This window comes from Podarcis raffonei, chromosome 13 (genome assembly GCF_027172205.1).
Source record: "Podarcis raffonei isolate rPodRaf1 chromosome 13, rPodRaf1.pri, whole genome shotgun sequence".
Classification (NCBI taxonomy): domain Eukaryota; kingdom Metazoa; phylum Chordata; class Lepidosauria; order Squamata; family Lacertidae; genus Podarcis; species Podarcis raffonei.
Window position 1 is genome coordinate 45226067 of NC_070614.1, and position 22598 is coordinate 45248664.

Sequence of the window (22598 nt, forward strand, 5' to 3'; positions counted from 1 at the left end):
GAAATGGTTAGTCCACGTCTTGAGATCTCAAAATGTTGCTTACAGTTTTTCTCTTATTTGAATACTCTGAGATTTGGACACCTGGCATTTTCAATACTGTGCTCAACTCTTCCTCTAGAGAAGGAACATTAGAAATAAACTGTTGCGTTGGGTTTCTTTGTTTTTTTAAGGTTTCTTTCTTTGTTCAAGCTTGAATGCCTTTTTTAACCTTAAACCTGAAAGTTTCCCAGCCTGAGGTGTGATTTTTGCTTTGGACTACAACTCCCATCAGCCACAAGCAGCAGTATGGCTGTGGCTGATGGAACTTGTAGTCCAAAAGATCTGCAAGACACCAGGTTGGGAGAAGTCTGTTTTATACCATTTTGTCCTCTTCTCTCCTGCTGTCCTGAGATCTTTGTATCTTTCCATAGGTTAGAGGGGGCTACACATGCATACAGCTGGAGATCATATTGCTCAGTCCCTACTCAAATGGGGCTGTGGTGTGTGATGCTCTCATAACCTCTCTCCTGTGTCTTAAAGTAAAAGCCAAACTGATTCAATTTCTGTCTCTTGGTTTCCTTATTTAGGTTAGCCCTGCTTTGTATGTGTCTGTCCCAAGCAGTGGAGTCGATCCCCTTCCCCCCAGGTGAGCATCAGGTCTTTCTGCCAATGCGCTTGAGAGTAAAACTAAGAGGGAGGGTGTGGGTGGGTCGGCAAGTGTCCTTCAGTCTCACCATCTCCTTTGTGTGGTGCAAATATTGGCTTCAATATTCAGTGTTTCTCAAACTTGGGTCCCCAGTTGTTGTTGGACTATAAATCCCATCATCCCTAGCTAGCAGAACCAGTGGTCAGGGATGATGGAATTTGTAGTCCAACAGCAGCTGGGGACCCAAGTTTGAGAAACACGGGCTGTATTTTGGGAAAAAGCTACTTTGGGCATCTCCCCAACATGTCTGCTCAGCGTTTCTTGAACAGCACAGCTCCCTAATGCAACAGTTAGCATTAGTGTAGCACCCTGCTTGTGGTTAACGCTTAGCTGGAATGAAATATTCAACGCAGCAATAGAGAAATTAAAATAATAATTTATTTGTCAGACAAATAAATGATAGGCACAGTGGTATATGGTTACCAAAGCTCTGCCCATCCTCCAGCCCTGATGGCCAGCACTTATATTTCCTCAACCCAGCCCCCTTGCTCCTCCTTTGGCTCCCTCTGTCCAATCAGCCTGGTTGAAATTCCTATTGGCTGTTTGCTAGAACCAATCATAAAAGATACACCCATTTCCTATTACCTTTTATGGGAGACAAAGAGCTATATTTCCTTCTATCCATAAATGGCAGACAAGTAGCCATATATCTTACATTTGCCTCCACAAGGCACCTTAATTACCAGATCACCTTTTGCCCTTGTTGCCCCTCCATTCCAAAATAGATGGCTAAAACAGATGGCTCATGGTCTTACATTTTGTCTTAAACAGAGATCTTGGGTTCACATTCTCACACACCATCAATGAAATAAGAATCTAACATAAGAATCTAACATTTCTTACTTTCTAAATCCTTTGCATAATTACATTTAAGCCAACAAATCTCATACATTAACATAGATAGCTTTTTAGAAGAAAAGACCTTTGCAAAGTAAAACTCTTCAGTTTACACCCCCCTTTCCCGGCCAGCTGCTTTTCCCATTAGCTCTTGCCCTTTAACCTTAGGAAAATGTGGCTAGTCTCTAACGGGAGGCACATGGTATTATTTTCTGTTAAACAATAAATCCTACTATTTACTAACTCTTAGTGTTTTTGCAGCTTGATTGTATTCTGTAATATGCAGGGTCAGTGTAACCTTTGCTCCCAGCCTATAATTCCCTTTTACAACTTTGAGAATTTTGGCTCCTGCTATAAATCAGGGGGGCCCTTGTCCAGGAGGATAAACATCTGCCAAAGTCCTTAGCCAGCTGGTTTTCTGCCTGGCATAAAACACTTGCAAATCTTTAAGCTCATTTTAAAATACAGGCCTTGATCAGATGCCTCATTAGTGGAATTCAGTACCCTTCGATACTGTTCTGTCAACCCGTATGCACTCGGATCTGCTGGTCTGTGACTGGATTCCTATGTGTACAGCCCTGGGGGTAGTGTCTAAAGCAGAGAAGAGAGACCTGCGGTGTTGTCAAAGTGGTCTGTGGGGGGGGGGAGATCAGGATCCAGCCTACTGACCAGATCCAGAACTCCACTCCTAAAGCGGATGTGAGGGAGGAGTGTGTTTGCCTGCTTGTTAGGGCAGAAGGGCAGCTGGGATATATAGTGTCTGCGGGCCTTTCTTTGATAGAGAAACATTTTCTGTCCCGGAAGGTGCTGTGCGGACAGAATGTCGGGGCCGTTATTTCTGGATATGGATGGACAAGGCTGCCTTGGGCCAGAATTTGTGGCATTACAGCGTCTTCAGTAAGTACGGAGTGTTTCCCTTGAAAGGGAGAGATGCTAAGGCAGCCGCCTCTTGATAATGTGCTTTTGGGTCCTTGGGACTACAACTCCCATCAGCCTGAGCCAGCATGCCTGCTGGGAGTTGTAGTCCAAAAACATCTGGTGTGAATATCTGGGAAGGCTGTGGTCAAAGGTTCACTCCTAATCCCAGGCACACAGAGGCTGGCTTTGATTTCTCTGCGATAAGAAAGGAGTTGTCTGCACATGCTCAGAGGCACTCTTTACTTTCCCCCCAAGCTAACTAGTGGCTGAAACTGAACCCTGGAAATCACAAGTAAGTGGTATCTTGGGGTACCAGAGTAACTTCTGCCATATGGAATCAGTCACTCCCCCAGTGGATTGCCAAGAGACTGAATCGGCTGGTTGGCAGCACAAGAGAAGGAAATTCTGCCAGTTCAAATTTTCTTGCTGAAAACAGCATCAACTGGGGCTGGGGAACCTCAGGCTCAGGGAATTGGATGTGGTCCTCTTGGCATCTCTGCCTGGCCCTTGGGGCTCTCCCCAGACCCCCTCCCCTCTGTTGTACCCTTCTTGAGTGTTTATTAAGGTACCCCTGCCCGTACGGGCCAGTCGTGTCCAACTCTAGGGTTGTGTGCCCATCTCACTTAAGAGGCCGGGGGCCAGCGCTGTCCGCAGACACTTCCGGGTCACGTGGCCAGCGTGACGAAGCTGCTCTGGCGAGCCGGCACCAGCGCAGCACACGGAAACACCGTTTACCTTCCCGCTATAAAGCGGTACCTATTTATCTACTTGCACTTAGGGGTGCTTTCGAACTGCTAGGTGGGCAGGAGCTGGGACCGAAGGACGGGAGCTCACCCCACCGCGGGAACCGCCGACCATGCGATCGGCAAGCCCTAGGCGCTGAGGTTTTACCCACAGCGCCACCCGCGTTCCTCAGAGTGTTTATTGCCTGGCACTGAATTCTGACAATGCCTCTTGCCTTCCTGGATGCAGCGTAGAGAAGTGGTGTGTGTGTGTGTGTGTGTGTGTGTGTGTGTGTGTGTGTGTGTGTGTGTAGAAATTCACCCACCATTCAGAGCTAAAATGTGCATTCTTTACTCCATCCACCCTTACCTCTGGCCCTGCCCACCACTCGCATGTGGCCCCGGAAGGCTGCCCTGAAGCTGCCCTCAGACTCAAAAAGTTTACCCATCCCTGTAGGATGCCTGAAACAGGGTACAGTGGTACCTCGGGTTAAGTACTTAATTCGTTCCGGAGGTCCGTTCTTAACCTGAAACTGTTATTAACCTGAGGTACCACTTTAGCTAATGGGGCCTCCCGCTGCTGCTGCGCTGCCAGAGGACGATTTCTGTTCTCATCCTGAAGCAAAGTTCTTAACCTGAAGCACTATTTCTTGGTTAGCGGAGTCTGTAACCTGAAGCGTATGTAACCCGAGGTACCACTGTACTCTGTTCATGCATCGCCGCTGAGGTGGGTAACCAAGATCCAGCTGCTTCAAAGAAAGTTGAGCGTGATGCAGGGAGGTCTATCGGGAGGGTGTTTGTGTGGTGTGTGTCCTGGGTTTTTTTATCCGATAGAATTAACCTGCCTCCTCTTGTCCGTAGATGAGCAGAGACAGCGCATCCCCGTGACGGGGCATGTTGCCTCCCAGTGTGGCTTCACCAGTGGCACCGACTTGTATGGCAACCCTGAGATCAGAGTTTCCTTCCTGGCCTGTTCAGTCCGCAATTCGGTAAGCAGGTGATTCGCTTTCTTGTTAATGGTGTCCTTGTAAACGTGTTTAAAAAGCAAAATGGCATGCTTAAATCTTGCGACAGCTGAGGCATAACGAATGGTGCGGGATACATCATGCACTTTATTTTTTATTTTTAAAATCTTACTCCGCTGCTTCCCAGACAGGTGGTCTCAAATTCAGTCTTGCCCTTCCTGGATGGCAGGCAGGAAAACTCTGTTACAGGATCGGCTATGCTGCTAAACCCTTTGGAAGGGGCAGGGGTCATGCAATCATGGCAAAATAGGAGAGGGAGCAGAGGGAGCTTCCTTATTCCCAGTTAGACCGTTCCTCCATTTAACACAGTGTTATTGGCACTGACTGTCAGCAGAAAATGGGCAGGACTTGGGTTTCATCCTATTGCCATCATCTCTCTTTGTGCAGCCTGATAAGCACTTTATTGGGTGCAGCTAAAGTTAACCCTGGTCCAGTGTTGCTGGTGCCAAATGCCAGCAGGCAGGAGAGAATCTGTGCACCTCTGAACCTGCCATGTGATTTGTCCCCCTTTCCCTTCTGTTAAGCCAAGGTCAGGCCCAGGGTCCAAATGCGGCCCTCTAATCCTCTTTATCTGCCCCATGGGCCTCTCCCCAGACCACCACCACAGATCAGCCATTTTTAAGGAGCATTTTCGCCTGGCTGAAATGTGCTTAAACTTTGTAATGTTTCTTCCTGGATGGAGGAACAAGAGTGTGGGTCTTTGCGGCCTGCTGAAGAAAGGTGAAATTTACATTTGTAACCAGGGCTTTCTTCAGGTGGAACTCACCGGAACTCAGTTTTGGCACGTCTCAGGTGGGTGCCATTGCCATTCTAAGAGAAAGAGGTGTTCATGGTGAGTTTTTGCACCTCATTCTCTAGAAAAAATAGCACTGTTTGTAACACAGAAACTTAATAACAATAAAAAAACCACATGGCAGTGCCCACAATGGGGATAAAAAATTCAAGAGTTTTAGGCCACATTCAGACCATACAAGTTGAGCACTATAATACCACTTTAAATAGTCATGGTTTCACCCACAGAATTCTGGGAGTTGTAGTTCCCTTCCCAGAGCTACCATTCCCAGAGTTTCCTGTGAAGAGGTTCTGACTGTTAAACCACTTTGGGAATTGTAGTACTTTGAGGGGATGAGGCGTCCCCTAAAAAGACTCAGCACCCTTAACAAACGACAGCTCCCAGAATTATTTGGGGGAAATCATGGCCATTTAAAATGGTATTAGCGTGCTTTGAACGTTGCAGTACGGATGCAGCCTAGGGCAGGCAAATGCTACTGAGGGGACTAACTTGAAAAGTGGGGGAGAAAATGAGATTTCCTTTCTGTCCAGTTTGACCAGGAGTTCAGCCTCCAGCTCCAGGTGGAGGTAACCAGTCCAGCGAACTTGACGGCCACTTACGACGTCTTTATGAACTGCCCCCTTGGTGCCCCATGGAGCCCCCGCGAGATCGTCTGTGAGGAAAACTACATGGAGGTGAGTGGAGGTGGAAGGAAGATTGGTTTTGAGTGGCAAACTGTTGAGCTGGCTCCCTTGCTTCTATCTATTTTTATGGATAGTTTTAAGTATTGCAAGGACAAAGCTCTTGCATAAGGTAATTAGAAATGCAGTATATTGCATTTCAATAAACCATCATTTAAAGCAGCAGCTTAAGCGGAATGCACAGGCTTGCAACATACCACTGTGAGCTTCCTGCTGCCATTTTAAGAAAAAAGCATTTAAAAAAAGCGTTTCCCCCCAAGACCCTTTTGAAAGCCGGTAGCGAAGTAACAGTGTGCAAATCACTTGAGAGGAAGTTCATGCTCCTTAGTCTGTACAGCCCTCGTACAACTTACAGAGAACGAAACTGGATAGCTCGGTTGGTTAGCGTGGCGCTAATAATGCTAAGGTTGAAGGTTCGATCCCCTTATGGGGCAACTGCATGTTTCTGCACTGCGGGGGGCTGGACAAGCTGATTCTCAGGCCCCCTTTCCAACTCTACAGTTCTATGAAAACTAGAATTGTTTGGCTCTTCTATAATTGGTTCTGGCTTCTCCTATTCTTGGCGTCCCTGCTTTCTGCCTTACTTGTTCCAAAAGGGCACCAACAACCACTGAAAATGGGGCCACCACTGGGAAGGCCCATCTCCTGCTTGCACAGCTGCTTGATCTTGCACTTGGGCTTATGAGCAGGGCAAAGCTATTCATAAAAGTGCAGGCAGGGGATGTGTCAGCGAAGGCAACCTTTCAGACCTAGAGAAGAATGGTGCTGCAAAATCTCTCCCAGATCTGACCATCTCTGTCATGGCTCTTGGGAACTGCACCTTGAGAGTGCTGTACCGGATGCTCTTATGGACTAACACAGGGCTGTGGTTGCAGGTCTCCGTCCGACGGGCAGTCCCAGGAATAGCTAGCGAGGCTTTGAATGAAGACTGGATTGCAGTGTGGCCTGTGGTAAGGATTTTGAGGGACAAAGGGGGCAGCGGAAGATATTCTTGATAAGAGGGAAGCAGAAGGAGAAGGCTGGATGGATCTCTTCGGGGAAGTAAATAATGAGCTAGTGTTGTCCAGAATCAGCCCTACCATTAGACCAAGTGAGGTAGCTGCTCTTTCGGGCAGCAGATGCCGAGAGGCGGAGAATGTTTGCAAAGTATTAGAGGACAGAGCTGTGTGTGTGTGCCAGGCTGTTAGCCGTGCGCCCTCTAAGCCAGCTCTGATGCCCTCTGGGGCAGTGAATTGCTCTGCCCTTCCCCCAGCCCAGCCGAGCAGTCAACCTGGTCAGCTTCTGTGGGGAGGGCACTATCTTGTTTTCTGACTTAGGCACCAAAATGTCCTGCATTGGCTCTCTCCCATTGGGTATGGGGGCGGGGGATCCTTGAGATGTTGGACTATAAGTCCCATCATCCCTCATCATTGGCCAAGCTAGCTGAACCTCATGGGAGTTGTGGCTGGCATCCGTCTGTCTCGAGAGACAATGGAGTGCGCCTCCGGGGGTGAAGGCCGACCGCTGTATTAGCAACACCAAAGTGACCTCTCTGGGGTACCTGCCCCAGCCTAGAGGCCCTGTGTGTCATTGGGAAGGCAAGTGGGTTGACTCCCATCTCTGTTTAAACACTCCTCTCATGGCTTTGCCTTTTGTAGGCCCAAGGGGCTGTGAATCAGGTGTGGCAGGTGGCTTTCCACTATCAGAACGGCTCCCTGCAGAACATGATGGCCACCGAAGCACATGCCTTGGGCTACGGCGTCAACACCACGGCTACCCGCGTCCTTTTCCGCACTCCCTATGGCACCCAGCAGACCGAAGTCTCCCTGGTAAGAAAAAAGAGAGAGAAAACATCTGTGTTGGGAAGGATTAATGGCTACCAACCATATAATAATAATAATAATTTATTATTTATACCCCGTCCATCTGGCTGAGCTTCCCCAGCCACTCTGGGCGGCTTCCAATCAAATGTTAAAAACAATACAGCATTAAATATTAAAAACTTCCCTAAACAGGGCTGCCTTCAGATGTCTTTTAAAGAGAAGATAGCTGCTTATTTCCTTCACATCTGAAGGGAGGGCGTTCCACAGGGCGGGCACCAGTACCAAGAAGGCCCTCTGTCTGGTTCCCTGTAACCTCACTTCTTGCAATGAGGGAACTGCCAGAAGGCCCTCAGTGCCGGATCTCAGTGTCCGGGCTAAACGATGGGGGTGGAGACGCTCCTTCAGGTATACAGAACCGAGGCCTGCCTAACCATGGTGTGGTGCTCAATGTTTGGTGCCAAAAGGGGGATGGCTTTCCTTATTGAATAGAACCAGGCTAGCTCAGATGCCCTTGCCCTCTGGCGCACTGCGATGCACGTTCCTAGTTACATAATTCTCCACTTAACTTGCATTAGCAGTGCACTCGCAAAAGAGTGCAGCAAGTGCCCTAAAGCACTTTGTTTCCCCCCCCACAAAGCGAAACAAGAACATCCGTTTAAAAAAGATTGGAAAACGTTTATTGAATATATGGGAAATAACTGTATACAGCTGAAAACGCTGGCAGCATTAAGATAAATTCAACTGTTTTTGATGGATGCAATAATGGAATACTGAATGGTATTCCATTTTTGTATCATTTTTGTAAAAACGATACAAAAAAACCTATATTTTGTAAAATATGCAGGGACTTATGTTATGTAAAATGAAACATGGAAAGAGAAGGGAAGTCATTGACATCTTAAGGATGTAAAATGAGTATTTTAAATTCTAAAACAGAAAATTTAATAAAAATTATATATATAAAGCATTTTGGGGTTTTTAAGCAAGTCCATACAATTATCAGATCTGGGGTGTGGAACCTGTGGCCATCCAAGCGTTGCTGGACTACAACTCCACTCATCCCTGGCTATTGGCTGTGCTTGCTGGGGCTGATGGGAGTTGTGGTTCAGTCGTGTCCAGAGGGCTGCAGATTCCCCAGCTATGCTGCCGGTTAAGAACTCAGCATCTGGAGGGCTAAGGGTTGTTTTAAACCATTTTTAATGTTGGATTTTAATGCTGTAACCCACCCTGGGACCGGGGAATGAGGAAGATAATAATGACAAATGAAGTCCTTCCCTAATGGTGTTGCTGCCTGCCTGGCCTGCTAGGTGTCAGTGCTGGAGCTTTAACTTTACATCCTTATTGTCAATTTCCTTTGCAGGTAGAGGGCCTGGAAGTGGAGGTGGCAAGGGCCACAGTCTTTTACAAGCAGGCCTGGATGATCCTCATGGTAGACACCGCTCTTGCCTGTCCCATCAGTGAGTCTCTCTGCTTTTCCTTCGACATTTAACACTGGGACTTAGTCAGGGGCCGGATCTGGCCCTCCAGGCCTTCCAACCTGGCTCTTGGGGGACTCTTTGCAGATCATGCCCTTCTCACCAGCTGCCTCATGTGTTTTTTCTGGGGTGGGAAGTATCTTTGAGCAGTGATGCCTCTTGTTTGCCTGCTACTATGGAGATATATATGTACCTGTAAACCTCTTTTTGTGTGTGTATGCAAAAAACAGGTATACCTGCTGCTCCTCCTAGTCCTGTCTCTGGCTCCCCCCCCCCCATGTGGCCCCCAGAAGGCTATACATAAGGGAATGTGGCCCTTGCCCAGCTCTGTTTTAATGGATTAAAAATGACGGCACTCTTTTTCAATAGACTTGTCCCTATTCTTAACGTCTGGCATCGATTCCAGGGCACTTACCTCTCCTTTACATGCTGCTGAAGATTCTCATTTTGCTGTGACTATGTGCTCTGTCTGCAGTGGCATCAAAATCTGGGTGCAATGGATACGGGGACAGAGAAATCCATTTGGATGTTAGAGTTGAAGCCTGTTGGCCGAGCTATGTGAGCAAATTCCCCACAGGATCACACAGCCTGGAGGACTGACCATGCTAACAATTTCCCCCAAGGCAAACTTGCTCTGCACAGCAGATGATCTGAAGAAAGCAGGCTCAGACAGTGTTTCCTGAACTCAGGTCTCCAGCTGTTTTTGGACTACAACTCCCATCATCCCTAGCTAGCAGGACCAGTGTTCAGGGATGATAGGAATTGTAGTCCAAAAACAGCCAGAGACCTGAGTTTGGGAAACCCTGCTTTAAAGCATCATGCAGGGCTCTTTGGAAGCCCTGTGGAGTGCTTTGAAGTCCCAATTTTGGGGGACTTTGAGGCATCCAATCAACTGACCCCATTGTGACACCAGGTGATTGTGAGGTCCCTCCCACCTGTCAAATTTGGCTCACGTCTTTGACGAATGCTTCATGATGTGATGCAGTGCCAATAACAAGGGCAATCTCTGTCTCTTACAGATCTCCCTATTTTCACCACCACCACCTTAAGGTGGGGAACCCCCCGGATCTTGCCATCCCTGGTGAGATTCCCTCATCTGTACAGAGATGAAGCTGTTGAGATGGGCTTGGATGGGCGTGTGATTGACGCAGCCACCATCCTGACGAATGGATACAGCTTCCTGGCAGACACCAAATTCTTCAGCATCACAGTGCCCATTGGGGCCCCAGGAGGTCTCATGGAGGTCTGTATCTGCTGTTTTGGAAAGGGCTATAGCTCAGTGTTAGAGCATCTGAAGGTCGCAGGTTCAATCCCTGGCATCTCCCCTTTTGCAGAAGAAATAACTTTTTCAGAAATTGGAGAATTTGTTATTATTTTTGGCGCAGCTGTAGCTAATATTCCTCCAAAGAAGAAAATCTGGCTGCCCTCCAAGGAAGACTTCTTTTTGCTCTTACGCCATTCCTTAAACTTTCGCTCACCGTTAAAATGTTTATCCTAATGTCTGGCAGCAATCTGTCCCTGCAGTATTTTGCAAGTCTATCTGCAGATGGTGAATGGGGAGGTTAATAGACTCCGGGGGTGGGGGGATTAATGCTAGGGTTGCTTCTAAAGGGGCATCTTATACAGAGCTGATAACAGGCACCATCTAGCCTAGTATTGTTCCCACTGACTGGCAGCAGCAGCATTTTCTCTAGCGTTTCAAGCAGGAATCATTTTTGACATTCCTCCTCCCACTTTTTGCTTCCAGAGCGATGTGATTGACAACCACTACGGCACCACCTACAGCATAAAGCTGCTGTTGGACCGCAGGTGGCAGGGAGACGAGAGTGACCGGACACGCCACCGCAGCTTCAAGGCCATCCACACACCGTTTGCTCCTCATGCACCTGTGCTGACTGACAGTAAGCTCAGGCCTTGTTCTTCCTTCCTCTCGGAGCTTGAAATACGCCCCTGTCTAGGCAAGGGAAATCGCATTCGCATCTGAAATCCAATTTGCGTCCTAGCAAACTGAATGTTGCCTTAGCCATCCATCTCGCCCTTCTTTGCTTCCTGATCCTCTGCTTGTCCACTTTTTAGTGTGTCTTTTTTATTTTATTTTTTAAAAAGCACCACATGAAATGAATGCACCCATCCATACACAATGCAGTTTTAGAAGTCCCCTACAGATGTCCTTTTTATTGTGCATTCATAATGATCCACACTCATGACAGCGCCAGGGCAGCTATACAGTGGTACCTCGGGTTACATATGCTTCAGGTTACATACGCTTCAGGTTACATACGCTTCAGGTTACACACTCCGCTAACCCAGAAATAGTGCTTCAGGTTAAGAACTTTTCTTCAGGATGAGAACAGAAATCAGGCTCCGGCGGTGCGGTGGCAGCAGGAGGCCCCATTAGCTAAAGTGGTGCTTCAGGTTAAGAACAGTTTCAGGTTAAGAATGGACCTTCGGAACGAATTAAGTATTTAACCGGAGGTACCACTATGCTCGAGTCCATGTTGTTCGCACCTGCAAAAGCCTGAGGGCAGACATATTTTATAAGCCATGCTACGAAGCCCTGTGGGGTTGGAGTCAATGTTAGCCCTACTCAGAGTAGGCCCATTGAAATGAATGGCTGTGGCTCAAATAGGTCCATTAATTCCAGTAGGGCAACAAACACTAGCTTAGGTGGATACAACCCTATTGGTGGGGTAGGAGAGCTGAAAATAATGCCAGTATATTTCACAAGTAGCACACCACCTGACATATATTTTGATCTAGGAGGCTTAGTTTGGTCAGAATCGAGTAGTATACATTTCCAGAGTTAACACTAAGTACTTCTGGTAAATGAGCCCCCATAGCTGCTAGAGGGCTGTGAAAATTTGTGTACCAGGCTTTTTAGACTCTTGTACAGTGGTACCCCTGGTTACAAACTTAATTCTTTCCGGAGGTCTGTTCTTAACCTGAGGTACCACTTTAGCTAATGGGGCCTCCCATTGCCACCATGCGATTTCTGTTCTCATCCTGAGGTAAAGTTCTTAACCTGAGGTACTACTTCTGGGTTAGCGGAGTCTGTAACCCAAGGTGTTTGTAACCTGAGGTACCACTGTACTATCTGAAACCAAAGGGGTGCATTGGTTGCCATATGCTTTTCTTTCTTTCTTTCTTTCTTTCTTTCTTTCTTTCTTTCTTTCTTTCTTTCTTTCTTTTACAGCTCTCCTCCCCCACAATGAGTACACAGGGGGGAACACTGAACATTGTGGTACAAAGAATGGGCCTTGGCAAGGTTTCTAGAATATTCCCAGCCAACATGGCGCCCACCCTGACTTCAGCTCCTATTGGCTCTGAGGACTGGCCATGCTGATGGGAGTAAAACACATCTGAAGGAACCATGTTGGCTACCGTTGGTCATAGGCCCTTGCAAACTTTCATTTTCTTAGGGGAAGTGGAGCTGTGGGGGACAATTTTGCCCAGTGTTGAAAACTGAGATATGAAAGCTAGGAGCTAAATGGCACCTTAAAGCTAGGTTATAGGCGCAACAATGGAATGTCTAGGCACACTTTTTTTATATAACAAGAATACAAAGCTGAAAATGAATGAACTGCAGCTAAAATATTGCGTTCATTTTTCACACGGTATAGTCCTTCCCCTGCCCACTCCCCTAATATTCTTAAGGAGGTCTCTTCTCCGGTTTTCAGAAAGTAGCTGGAAGTGAGGAGGCAGGAAAAGCTCCCCCTTTCCTTCCACTCTGCAGTTTTAATCTGAAATCTTGGGCGCAGCACTGCGCCTAGAGCTCCGAAACTGCTTGCGCTAATGAGATTCCCTGTCACAAAATGCGCCGGACAATGGGAGCTTCGAACGCTGCTTTTGTCTCCGCCTCAGCTGATGCCATCTACTACCCAATGCGCCATCTCTTTTCCAGACACAGTCGCTGAGAGAGGTTACTTCGACATCAGCCTAGGCAACTTCCTTCCAGACTTGGAGCTGGTCACCATCGCGGTTGGCGGCAAGCCCTTAACGCCCGCTGAGCTCAAAGGGCGTGGTTTCGGCCTGGGCGAAGCCCCCAACCCCAACAACACGAGGGTCTTCATCCTGCAGGTCCCTTTCACTGACCCCCTGGTGGAGCAGGAGGTAGGGGCCTAACTTGTGGTCAGCTTTGAAGGATTGTTTCTGTTGCACAGGCAGCCGGGGTGTGTGTGTGTGCAGAGTATAGTTTTCAGAGGCCATGACAAGAGACTAGTCCTCATTGCTGCAAAGTAGAGCTTGAGCAGGGAAATTACAGTCTTGTGAAAGAGAAAGACTAGAATGTGTGTGTTTGCTGAGCTTTTGAGGCAAGGTGTAGAAGTTCTTCCATTCAGGGAAGGTAGTCAAGGATCTGTTTGCATTTACTCTGGGCTCTTGTCCTTTAGCATTTTCCTTCTGAGCAATCTTGATGAAAGTAAACTTTGCCTTGGTACAGCAGTTTAGTTTCTACTACCCCCACTTGTCCTCTATCCAGGAAAGCAGAATTTAAGTACGGGATATTCCAGCCAGACAAAAGCACTTGGGGTATAAGGCCTGTGTAGGATGTGGCATGGATTGCTGAGGGCCACGTTCGGCCCCTGGGGACCTGAGGTTCCCACCCCTTTTCTATAATAGCTTACATTTCTTCTCCATCACACAAACCAACAAGAGACCTTCCCAATTGTAATTTGGCTATCCATAACCATAGCAGGTAAAACACTATTTTTAAAAAAAGTTAAACCAACTATATTATTTACAAGTTGGCTTGTGGGCCAAAGACCGGTTTAAACAAACATGTATTTGCCTGGTAGCAGAAGACATGGGGAAAGGCCTTAAGTCAGTAGCAGAGTAACTGTTTTTCATGCAGAAGGTCCCTGGTTCGAATCCTGGCATCTCCAGGTAGGGCCGTCCCTGAAACCCTTGAGAGCTACTGTGTAGACAGTATTGAGCTGGATGGAACCATGGTATGACTCAGTATAAGGTGACTTCCTATGACTGAGCTGGCAAAACCTCTCCATGGCAAGGAGTTTCAGAACCTGAGAATAGCCACTGAGAGGGTCCTCTAGGTAAAGGTAAAGGGACCCATGACCATTAGGTCCAGTCGTGACCGACTCTGGGATTGCGGCGCTCATCTCGCTTTATTGTCCAAGGGAGCTGGCGTACAGCTTCCGGGTCATGTGGCTAGCATGACTAAGCCGCTTCTGGCGAACCAGAGCAGTGCATGGAAACGCCGTTTACCTTCCCGCCGGAGTGGTACCTATTTATCTACTTGCACTTTGACGTCCTTTCGAACTGCTAGGTGGGCAGGAGCAGGCAACGGGAGCTCACACCGTCGCGGGGATTCGAACTGCCGACCTTCTGATCGGCAAGTCCTAGGCTCTGTGGTTTAACCCACAGCGCCACCCGCATCCCGTCCTCTCTTGAGTTCCTGCCAAATGAGCCTCAGATGTTGGTGGGGGAGGCAATATTATTATTTATTAAAAAGACGGCCTTCTCCCAAGCAGCTTAAACCCAGGCAGGCTCCTATGGGAGAACACGGTCTTTCGAAAAACCTGTTCTCAAATTGTGTTTGTAGAGCTCACAACCCACACTCTGAATCGTGCCTGGGAACTGGTCAGTAGTCGGTGAGGCTACTGTAGCAAGCAAGTCATACAGTTGTACCTCGGCTCCCGAACACCTTGGGAGTCGAACATTCTGCCTCCCAAACAATCGAAAACCGGAAGTGATTGTTCCAGTTTTTGAACGTTCTTTTGGAAGCTGAATGTCCGACAGGGCTTCCAATTGGCTGCAAGAACTTCCTGCGCTTTGGAAGTCGAACGGAATCTGTTCGACTTCCGAGGTACGACTGTGCTCCCTATAATACCAGTCCCGGTCAATATTTTGGCTGCATTGTTCTGCGCCACCTGAAGTTTCAGAACGCCTTTCAAAGGTGGCCCCTGTGATGTAGAGTGCATCACAGTTTAAAAAAATAGTGTCATGCTGATAACAAGCTGGCTGGAGAGAATGATGGGAGATTCGAATTCATAACCTTTGGGGTGGGGGGGCTTCCAGCTTTCATTGTGCCGTGAACGGGCCCTTCTCTTCTCCAGTACCTGTATGACAACATCAGAAGATACACCCTGCGGCTAGAATACACCTTCAACCTGAACCCAAAGGGCAAGCCTTTCACCTACCTTGGGGTAATTGAATGTGACGTAACTGATGTTGGTGAGTCTGCTGGAGCAGAGGGAGGGGCTTTGAAGTATCTGTCTTTCAAAGCAGTTTAAAATATATACATGGGAAGGAATGCAGTGTTGCTCAGTCAATCCAGTACAGTGGTACCTCGGGTTAAGTACTTGATTCGTTCCAGAGGTCCGTACTTAACCTGAAACTGTTCTTTATCTGAAGCAGCGCTTTAGCTAATGGGGCCTCCTGCTGCTGCCGCGCCGCCAGAGCACGATTTCTGTTCTCATCCTGAAGCAAAGTTCTTAACCTGAAGCACTATTTCTGGGTTAGCGGAGTCTGTAACCTGAAGCGTATGTAACCCGAGGTACCACTGTACAATTGCCTATCAAGTGTAAATTACATCTGTACAGATATTCTTAGAAATAAGCAATGGTTTGGAAAGATTTGGCCTGCGTATGCACCATATGTCTGAAGCACATTTCAAGCATGTGGTTTCCTCCCAAAAAGTCTTTGGAACTGTAGCTCACCCTCTCCCAGAGCTACATTTCCCAGCACCCTTAATGAACTACAGTTCCCAGGATTCTATCAGGGAGCCTTTAAATGTATAGTGACAGCCTTGTTCTCTCATATGAAACCCTTTTGCTTTTAAGTTTGTGCTTATCATCTGTATGTTTTAAGTCCTTGAATTAAGAATGGGGGCCTCTGGCCTCCTCACCTTACAGAACTGCTCTTAAGTTATTTCATGCAGGTGTGCCCAAAAAATGCACAACGTAATTGCAAGCATTATAATAGATTAGGGAAACCCAACATGGTGCTCTCTAGATTTTGGACACTCTTTGGCCAGCATGAACTATGATCAGGAACCACAGGAGCTGGCATTGACAGCGTCCTGAGGGTGTCCACGTTGCCTATCACTGAAAGAGACCACAAAGATTCCTAATGAAGTGTATTCAATTAAGTCTGGAATCTCTGTGGAGAAGATGGCCTCTCTCGCAAGTAAATCTCAGTTGTTGCAAAACTGTGTGTTTTGAGAGAGGCTGTGCCTTGTAACATCTTCTGTATACGCAGCAAGATATATTTGGTGATGCCCTCTTCCTCACCTACCATTCTTCAGTTCTTCCGACCTTTGAAGGCTTCTGTGAGACGGGGAGGATTGGACTGGTAATGACCCACGGAAACTTGGATCGCTACTGGGTCCCGTACGTGGGGAATTTGCAGCTGACAAATGAATTGGCCGCATCGCAGAACTACACTGTGCAGGATGACGGCAGCTACTACTACCTCTCAGTGCCCTTTTTGGCACCTGGCTTGGTGTATGAGGTAGGTCTGAGTTGGGGAACGCTCCTGCCACCACTTTTGGCCTTGAGTTGACGCGGGAGCTGACCCGATCGTATATGTGTGACGTGAGTTTGTTTGTGTTGCCGCAGGATATCTCCCTCCAAGGACTAACTGCCCGGCTCGACTTCACCTTGAGGGACAACAAGACGTCGGCGACACTGATAGCATTCCCTGTTGGCTGTATTTTCCCCACTGGAAAACTGCTTGGTAAGGAATTGGGCATGGCGGTTCTGTTTTGTGTGGAGTAAGACTTGTTTGGCAACCTATTTCAACCCAAGGCCCACATTCCCTGATGGGAGTGGGGTGGGCTTGTAGCAGGCAGGGCCAGGGGCAAAAGTGGAGAGATTTTGGAGACGGGCCTAGAGTATCTGCTCTGTATGCAGCAGGGGCAGGGAGCAGGGTTCTGCCCCTCATAAGGTAAAGGGACCCCTGACCATTAGGTCCAGTCATGACCGACTCTGGGGTTGCGGCGCTCATCTCGCTTTACTGGCCGAGGGAGCCGGCATACAGCTTCCGGGTCATGTGGCCAACATGACTAAGCCGCTTCTGGCGAAACCAGAGCAGTGCACGGAAAAGCTGTTTACCTTCCCACTGGAGCAGTACCTATTTATCTACTTGCACTTTGACATGCTTTCTAACTGCTAGGTTGGCAGGAGTAGGGACTGAGCAACGGGAGCTCACCCCGTCACGGGGATTCGAACTGATCAGCAAGTCCTAGGCTCTGTAGTTTAACCCACAGCGCCACCCGCTTCCCTCTGCCCCTCATAATGTTCCCCAAAAAAGCTCAACAACTTTGGCTGACCCCTCTCTAACAAAAATTCTACCATGCCTGGTAAAATGGTGCCGTGTGTGTGGCCAGTCCTCATGCCACCTTCCCAAAGCCAGGTAAAGGTGGTGTCGGGCTTTGGGAAGGAGGCATAAGGCTCTGGCAGGGTCCTAGAGCCCTTCTTCCTCTATCCCAAAGCTGGGCAAGTGCTAACTACGCTTTGGGAAGGAGACAGGAGGACTCTAAGACCGTGTCTGAGGCGTGAGGGTCAGTGTTGACAATGCTAAGTCAGATGGACCCAATGGTCTGATTCAGTAAAAGGCAGCTTGCTGCGTTTTCTCTTTCTTCCTGCAGTGTGTCTCCCCAATGGAACCATAATGGCCACAGTCCTCAGCCTGGACACGAAGCCGGATTTGGACCCCAGGAAAACCCACCTACGGGACAAGAATTGTGGGCCAGTGGCTGCTGATGAGTCCAAGGCCCTCTTCTCTTTCCCAGTGGCTTCTTGTGGCACCACAAGGAGGGTAGGTAGCTCCCAGGACAAGGGAGCGCACAAACCACCAGCTCCTGACAGAATTCTACAGCTTTGGGCAAATGCTGAAGACACACTTCTTTACCTGGGCCGGAGACACTTGAGACGCGTGTTTTCAAGATCCCCACCCTATTCCTGTCACTGTAATCCGTGTAAACTTCTTTTAATTGTAAATTTGTAACCTGCCCTGGGACCTATTGGTGGAGGGTGCGTAACAAATTTAGTAGTAGCAAAATAGTATTTAGTAATAATACTATTTAGCAGCAATAGTATTAACAGTATTATTGATAACCACTGCCACCAATGTTGGGGCAGCTCCTCTAGCACCTTCCTTGGGGCTGCTAAAGACCTGCTAAAGACCAATAATGGTGGCAGAAGCAAAGGAGCCACAGGCCAAGGAAAACACATACCATTGGCTCCCATTTGGCCTGGGAGGACTCTGTCATTCTTCGTTTTATTGAGTGGTTTTAGTGTAAATCGCCTTGGCTGGCAGAAAAGTGGCTTATGAGTTCAACAACAACAATAATAAAATTACCTACAGTCAAGAGGCCAGGGTGTAAGAGGTGCGTCTTCAGATGGAAGCAACATAATGAAGGGGCCAGACACACCTCTGTAAGGGAGACAATTCTGAAACTCGGGGTTCCCCAACTATGGAGCCCCCCCTTGCACTGAATTTCTTCTCTGCCCTTCAGTTTGACGGTAACTACTTGGTGTACGAGAACGAAGTGACCTTCAGGAGAGAGTTGATTCCGGAAGCAAGTCCAGTTATAACCAGGGACTCCCAGTACAGGTGAGGCGGCTCTGTGGTTAAAATGTTCCAGAAGAGATGCTGTCCTTTTCTTCTTCTTCTGGTGGTGCTGGAATGGACCACATGGTTTGTGTAAGAGTACAGGTCTGGCTTTTCTCTCCAGGCTGACCCTGCGCTGCCGTTACCCCCTCAACGAGGTGCTCCGGGTGTGGGCCCGCCAACTGCAGGGAGGGCAGGTGACACCTCAACCCTACGCTCTTGAAGCCAAAGGTAAGCCGGTCACTCACACTGTTGGCATATCCTTCCCTGATCAGGCATGCATACTGCCTATCCAGGAGAAGTGTTTCTCCCTTGCAATGCAAGAACCTCGGTGGCATCCCAGCGAATGCAAATTACGGGAGGGATGTGGCTGTACGTTTGCCACAATGGCTGTGTTTGGCCTCCACTGTCAGAGTGACTCAAAAACTCTGAAAACCTGTTGCTGGGAATTGCAGTTGGGGAGAATGGTCCTGTGCTTTTGGGGCTTCCTGTGGGCATCTTGGGTGGCCTCTGAGAACAGGATGCTTGGTATATGGTATGATGAACTCACAGTACAGTGGTACCTTGGGTTACATACGCTTCAGGTTACAGACTCCGCTAACCCAGAAATAGTGCTTCAGGTTAAGAACTTTGCTTCAGGATAAGAACAGAAATCGTGCTCCGGCGGTGCGGCGGCAGCAGGAGGCCCCATTAGCTAAAGTGGTGCTTCAGGTTAAGAACAGTTTCAGGTTAAGAACGGACCTCTGGAACAAATTAAGTATTTAACCCGAGGTACCACTGTATTATAATGCTGTGGTTATGATATAATAGACAGAAAGGTGAGGCAGGAGAAGCAACAACTCTGTGGAAAACAGAGTGGGAAGTTGACAAAAAGAAAAGTTGAAATTGTTTTGATTGTACATGTTAAAAATGTTAATAAAATGTAATTGAAAAAGAGAACAAGATGCTTGACCTGATGATGCCTTTGGCCAACTCCTAAGGGCTGAGGTACCTTCACACACCTCCAAATAATATTTGAGAGGGCCGGGCCTACCCAAAATGGATGGAGATTGCCATTCAAATGGTGATTGTATGCTGTATCTTGTGATTATGTGGGGTGGGGCTTACCTGCCCCCCATATTTTATTCGACTTGGCACCCCTGGACTTGAAAAGGGCTGTTTTCACTTCCCAGAGATACAGGAAAAACTTTCTGCCTCCCCACTTCTTGAAAGCATGGCTTCTGCTCAAATAATGGTCCCATTTCTAAGGACCCCAAAATGTTATGCTAGAACAGGGGTCAGCAAACTTTTTCAGCAGGTGGCCGGTCCACTGTCCCTCAGACCTTGTGGGGGGCCGGACTATATTTGGGGGGTGGGATGAACGAATTCCTATGCCCCACAAATAACCCAGAGATGCATTTTAAGCAAAGGGACACATTCTACTCATGTAAAATCATGCTCATTCCTGGACCGTATGCGGGCCAGATTTAGAAGGCGGTTGGGCTGGATCCAGCCCCTGGGCCTTAGTTTGCCTACCTATGTGCTAGAATGTAATGTGGACTTAACACACATCATCTGTGGTGGTGCGTGTAGGAACAACTCCATTGTGTTCCTCTTGTGTAATGTTTGATTGCTTCCTAACAACTGGGGTGTGCCTGTCTTTCAGCATATCAGCGGAAGAGGTCTGCAGGTCACCATGCTGTATCCCAGATAGCAGGCCGCTCTTCATCAGGTAAAGCCTCGACCATCATCTCAACCTGTGGAATGCCACTTTGGCAGGAATAAGTACCTGGTCTTCACTGGCCCAGATATCACAGGAGGGACTGTGTGTTGCGGGAGAGGGAGGTTGGTAACTTTGGGTAGATACCAAGGATCCAGACCGTGTGGAGAGAAGAAGGCGGGATGGGGAGGGGGGTTGGCATCTTCAGGCAAATACCAAGCTTCCCACCTGGCAGCTAGAGCTCTATGCTGCGGGCGACACGCATTTGTCCCATGGGCTGCTGAAATTTTGAACCAGCCTTGTCTGCGGGTGCTTGACTTAAAATCAGGGCGTGCTGAAAATCTGCTTCTTCAAAAACAGAGTAAAAACCACTCCAAAAAACCCGCCACTATTGTCACCCCCAAAAGTAAAGTCAATGCTAATAATACAACCTGGAATTGGTGACGTATAAACTTTGAAGTGTAAGTGGGACGCAGGTGGCGCTGTGGGTAAAAGCCTCAGCGCCTAGGGCTTGCCGATCGAAAGGTCGGCGGTTCGAATCCCCGCGGCGGGGTGCGCTCCCATTGCTCGGTCCCAGCGCCTGCCAACCTAGCAGTTCGAAAGCACCCCCAGGTGCAAGTAGATAAATAGGGACCGCTTACTGGCGGGAAGGTAAACGGCGCTTCCGTGTGCTGCGCTGGCTCACCAGATGCAGCTTTGTCACGCTGGCCACGTGCCCCGGAAGTGTCTCTGGACAGCGCTGGCCCCCGGCCTCTTAAGTGAGATGGGCGCACAACCCCAGAGTCTGTCAAGACTGGCCCGTATGGGCAGGGGTACCTTTACCTTTACCTTTAAACTTTGAAGAGCTCATGTTTCATGATAGTTCATTGGGGAGGGAAAAGAGCTCAGTGGTATAGAGAAACACACTTTGCATGTGCAATGGTCCCAAGCAGGCTCAGTCTCTGGTCTCTGTCTCCATTTAAAGCTTTGAAGAGCAGGTGATGATTGCAAACATCCTCTGCCCTAAGATGAGCTGCTGCTAGTCGGACCTGACACTAGGCTAGATGAACAAATACAGTGGTGCCTCGGGTTACATACTCTTCAGGTTACATACGCTTCAGGTTACAGACTCGCTAACCCAGAAATAGTGCTTCAGGTTAAGAACTTTGCTTCAGGATGAGAACAGAAATCGTGTTCTGGCGGCGTGGCAGCAGCAGGAGGCCCCATTACCTAAAGTGCTGTTTCAGGTTAAGTATGGACCTCCGGAATGAATTAAGTACCGTACTTAACCCGAGGTACCACTGTAGTCTGTCTTCAAGTATAATAAGACCACTTGCTATGTTCTTAGGGCAAAGCCTTTGCGACCCTGAGTCAGCTCCTTAGACTCTAACTCCTTGTTCCTTTGTTGCAGGAGCAGCTGCAAAAGCCATCTCCATAGCTCTGTTTGGGGTAGCTGCTGCAATCGGCATGATCCTCCCTGTTGGATTAATTGGTTGTTAAAAACAATATTCTGAAAATGTTAGGTGTCCAAAAAGAAAACAAATAAAAGGCTTCAAACGACTTATGAGTTGGAGTTTTTCCAGTATAGCCTATAGGTCCCAACTATGGGACGACAAACCAAATCCCTGCATGTAGAAAATCAGCATGTCAGGGAAAAGGCTCGGCTTAGAATCCTCCTTCCTGACTTGCTAGTAGCCAGCTGTTACGTGTATGGAGGTTTGTGTGTTCTAATAGACAAATTGATTTGGAAATCTGCACCACTTCCTTGGCACGTGCCTAATCATCTTTCAACATCCCTCTCCAAAACCTCTCGCTTGAGGCTAAGTAGCCACAGGTGTGGTTATACTCGATCTTAGCTGGAAGTGGTGGATGGCATCAAATACATATCCTAAACAAGCCCACATAAGGAACCCACAAAATTATTTACTAGCCTGCCGGAAGGCTAGCGACATGGAAATGCAAGCCCCTAGCTTCATAGCAAGCTAGTTAAAAAATATTGCCACCTACCATACAGGGACAGGTAGCTTGGGTGCCAGGCTAGTTGCAAATTGAAGGCAGGTGAGCAGATTGACTTGCCTGCCCTCCATATTGCCTTTGGGCAATGTTGTTGAATACAAAGCTGTTTCATGCTACTTCTGCTCTAGGGAGACGGTCACATAACCCAGGGACATTGAACTGATGGATCTCTGAATGTTGCTGGACTACAAATCCCATAATCTGTTGAGCCAGGTCTTTCTCCCATCCCTGCAGGCAAGAGGACCACACACCTGTCAGGTGAGTGGTCCTCCTGCCCACCTGTCAAAGTTGGCCCATGGGGAGGGGCAGAGATGCTGCCCTAAGCAGGATTGAACTGAGGTGTGGGATGTTCACTCCAGCTTCCTGCTGCTGTGTCTCTACTTGGCATCGCATTGGG

General features: G+C 48.2%; 1 protein-coding gene across 1 annotated transcript; it reads left to right on the forward strand.

The window, feature by feature from the left end:
* The first annotated feature begins 568 nt into the window (after positions 1 to 568).
* LOC128399617 (uncharacterized) lies at positions 569 to 21745 on the forward strand. Its single transcript, XM_053361237.1, has 18 exons — positions 569 to 625; positions 2327 to 2419; positions 4024 to 4151; positions 5511 to 5654; positions 6536 to 6610; positions 7298 to 7468; positions 8823 to 8919; positions 9957 to 10180; positions 10685 to 10838; positions 12839 to 13047; positions 15009 to 15126; positions 16199 to 16404; positions 16512 to 16629; positions 17543 to 17712; positions 18413 to 18510; positions 18632 to 18738; positions 20153 to 20218; positions 21597 to 21745. The coding sequence occupies exons 1-18, from the start codon at positions 583 to 585 to the stop codon at positions 21683 to 21685; spliced, it is 2310 nt and encodes a 769-aa protein (XP_053217212.1). The 5' UTR covers positions 569 to 582; the 3' UTR covers positions 21686 to 21745.
* The last annotated feature ends 853 nt before the right edge of the window (positions 21746 to 22598 follow it).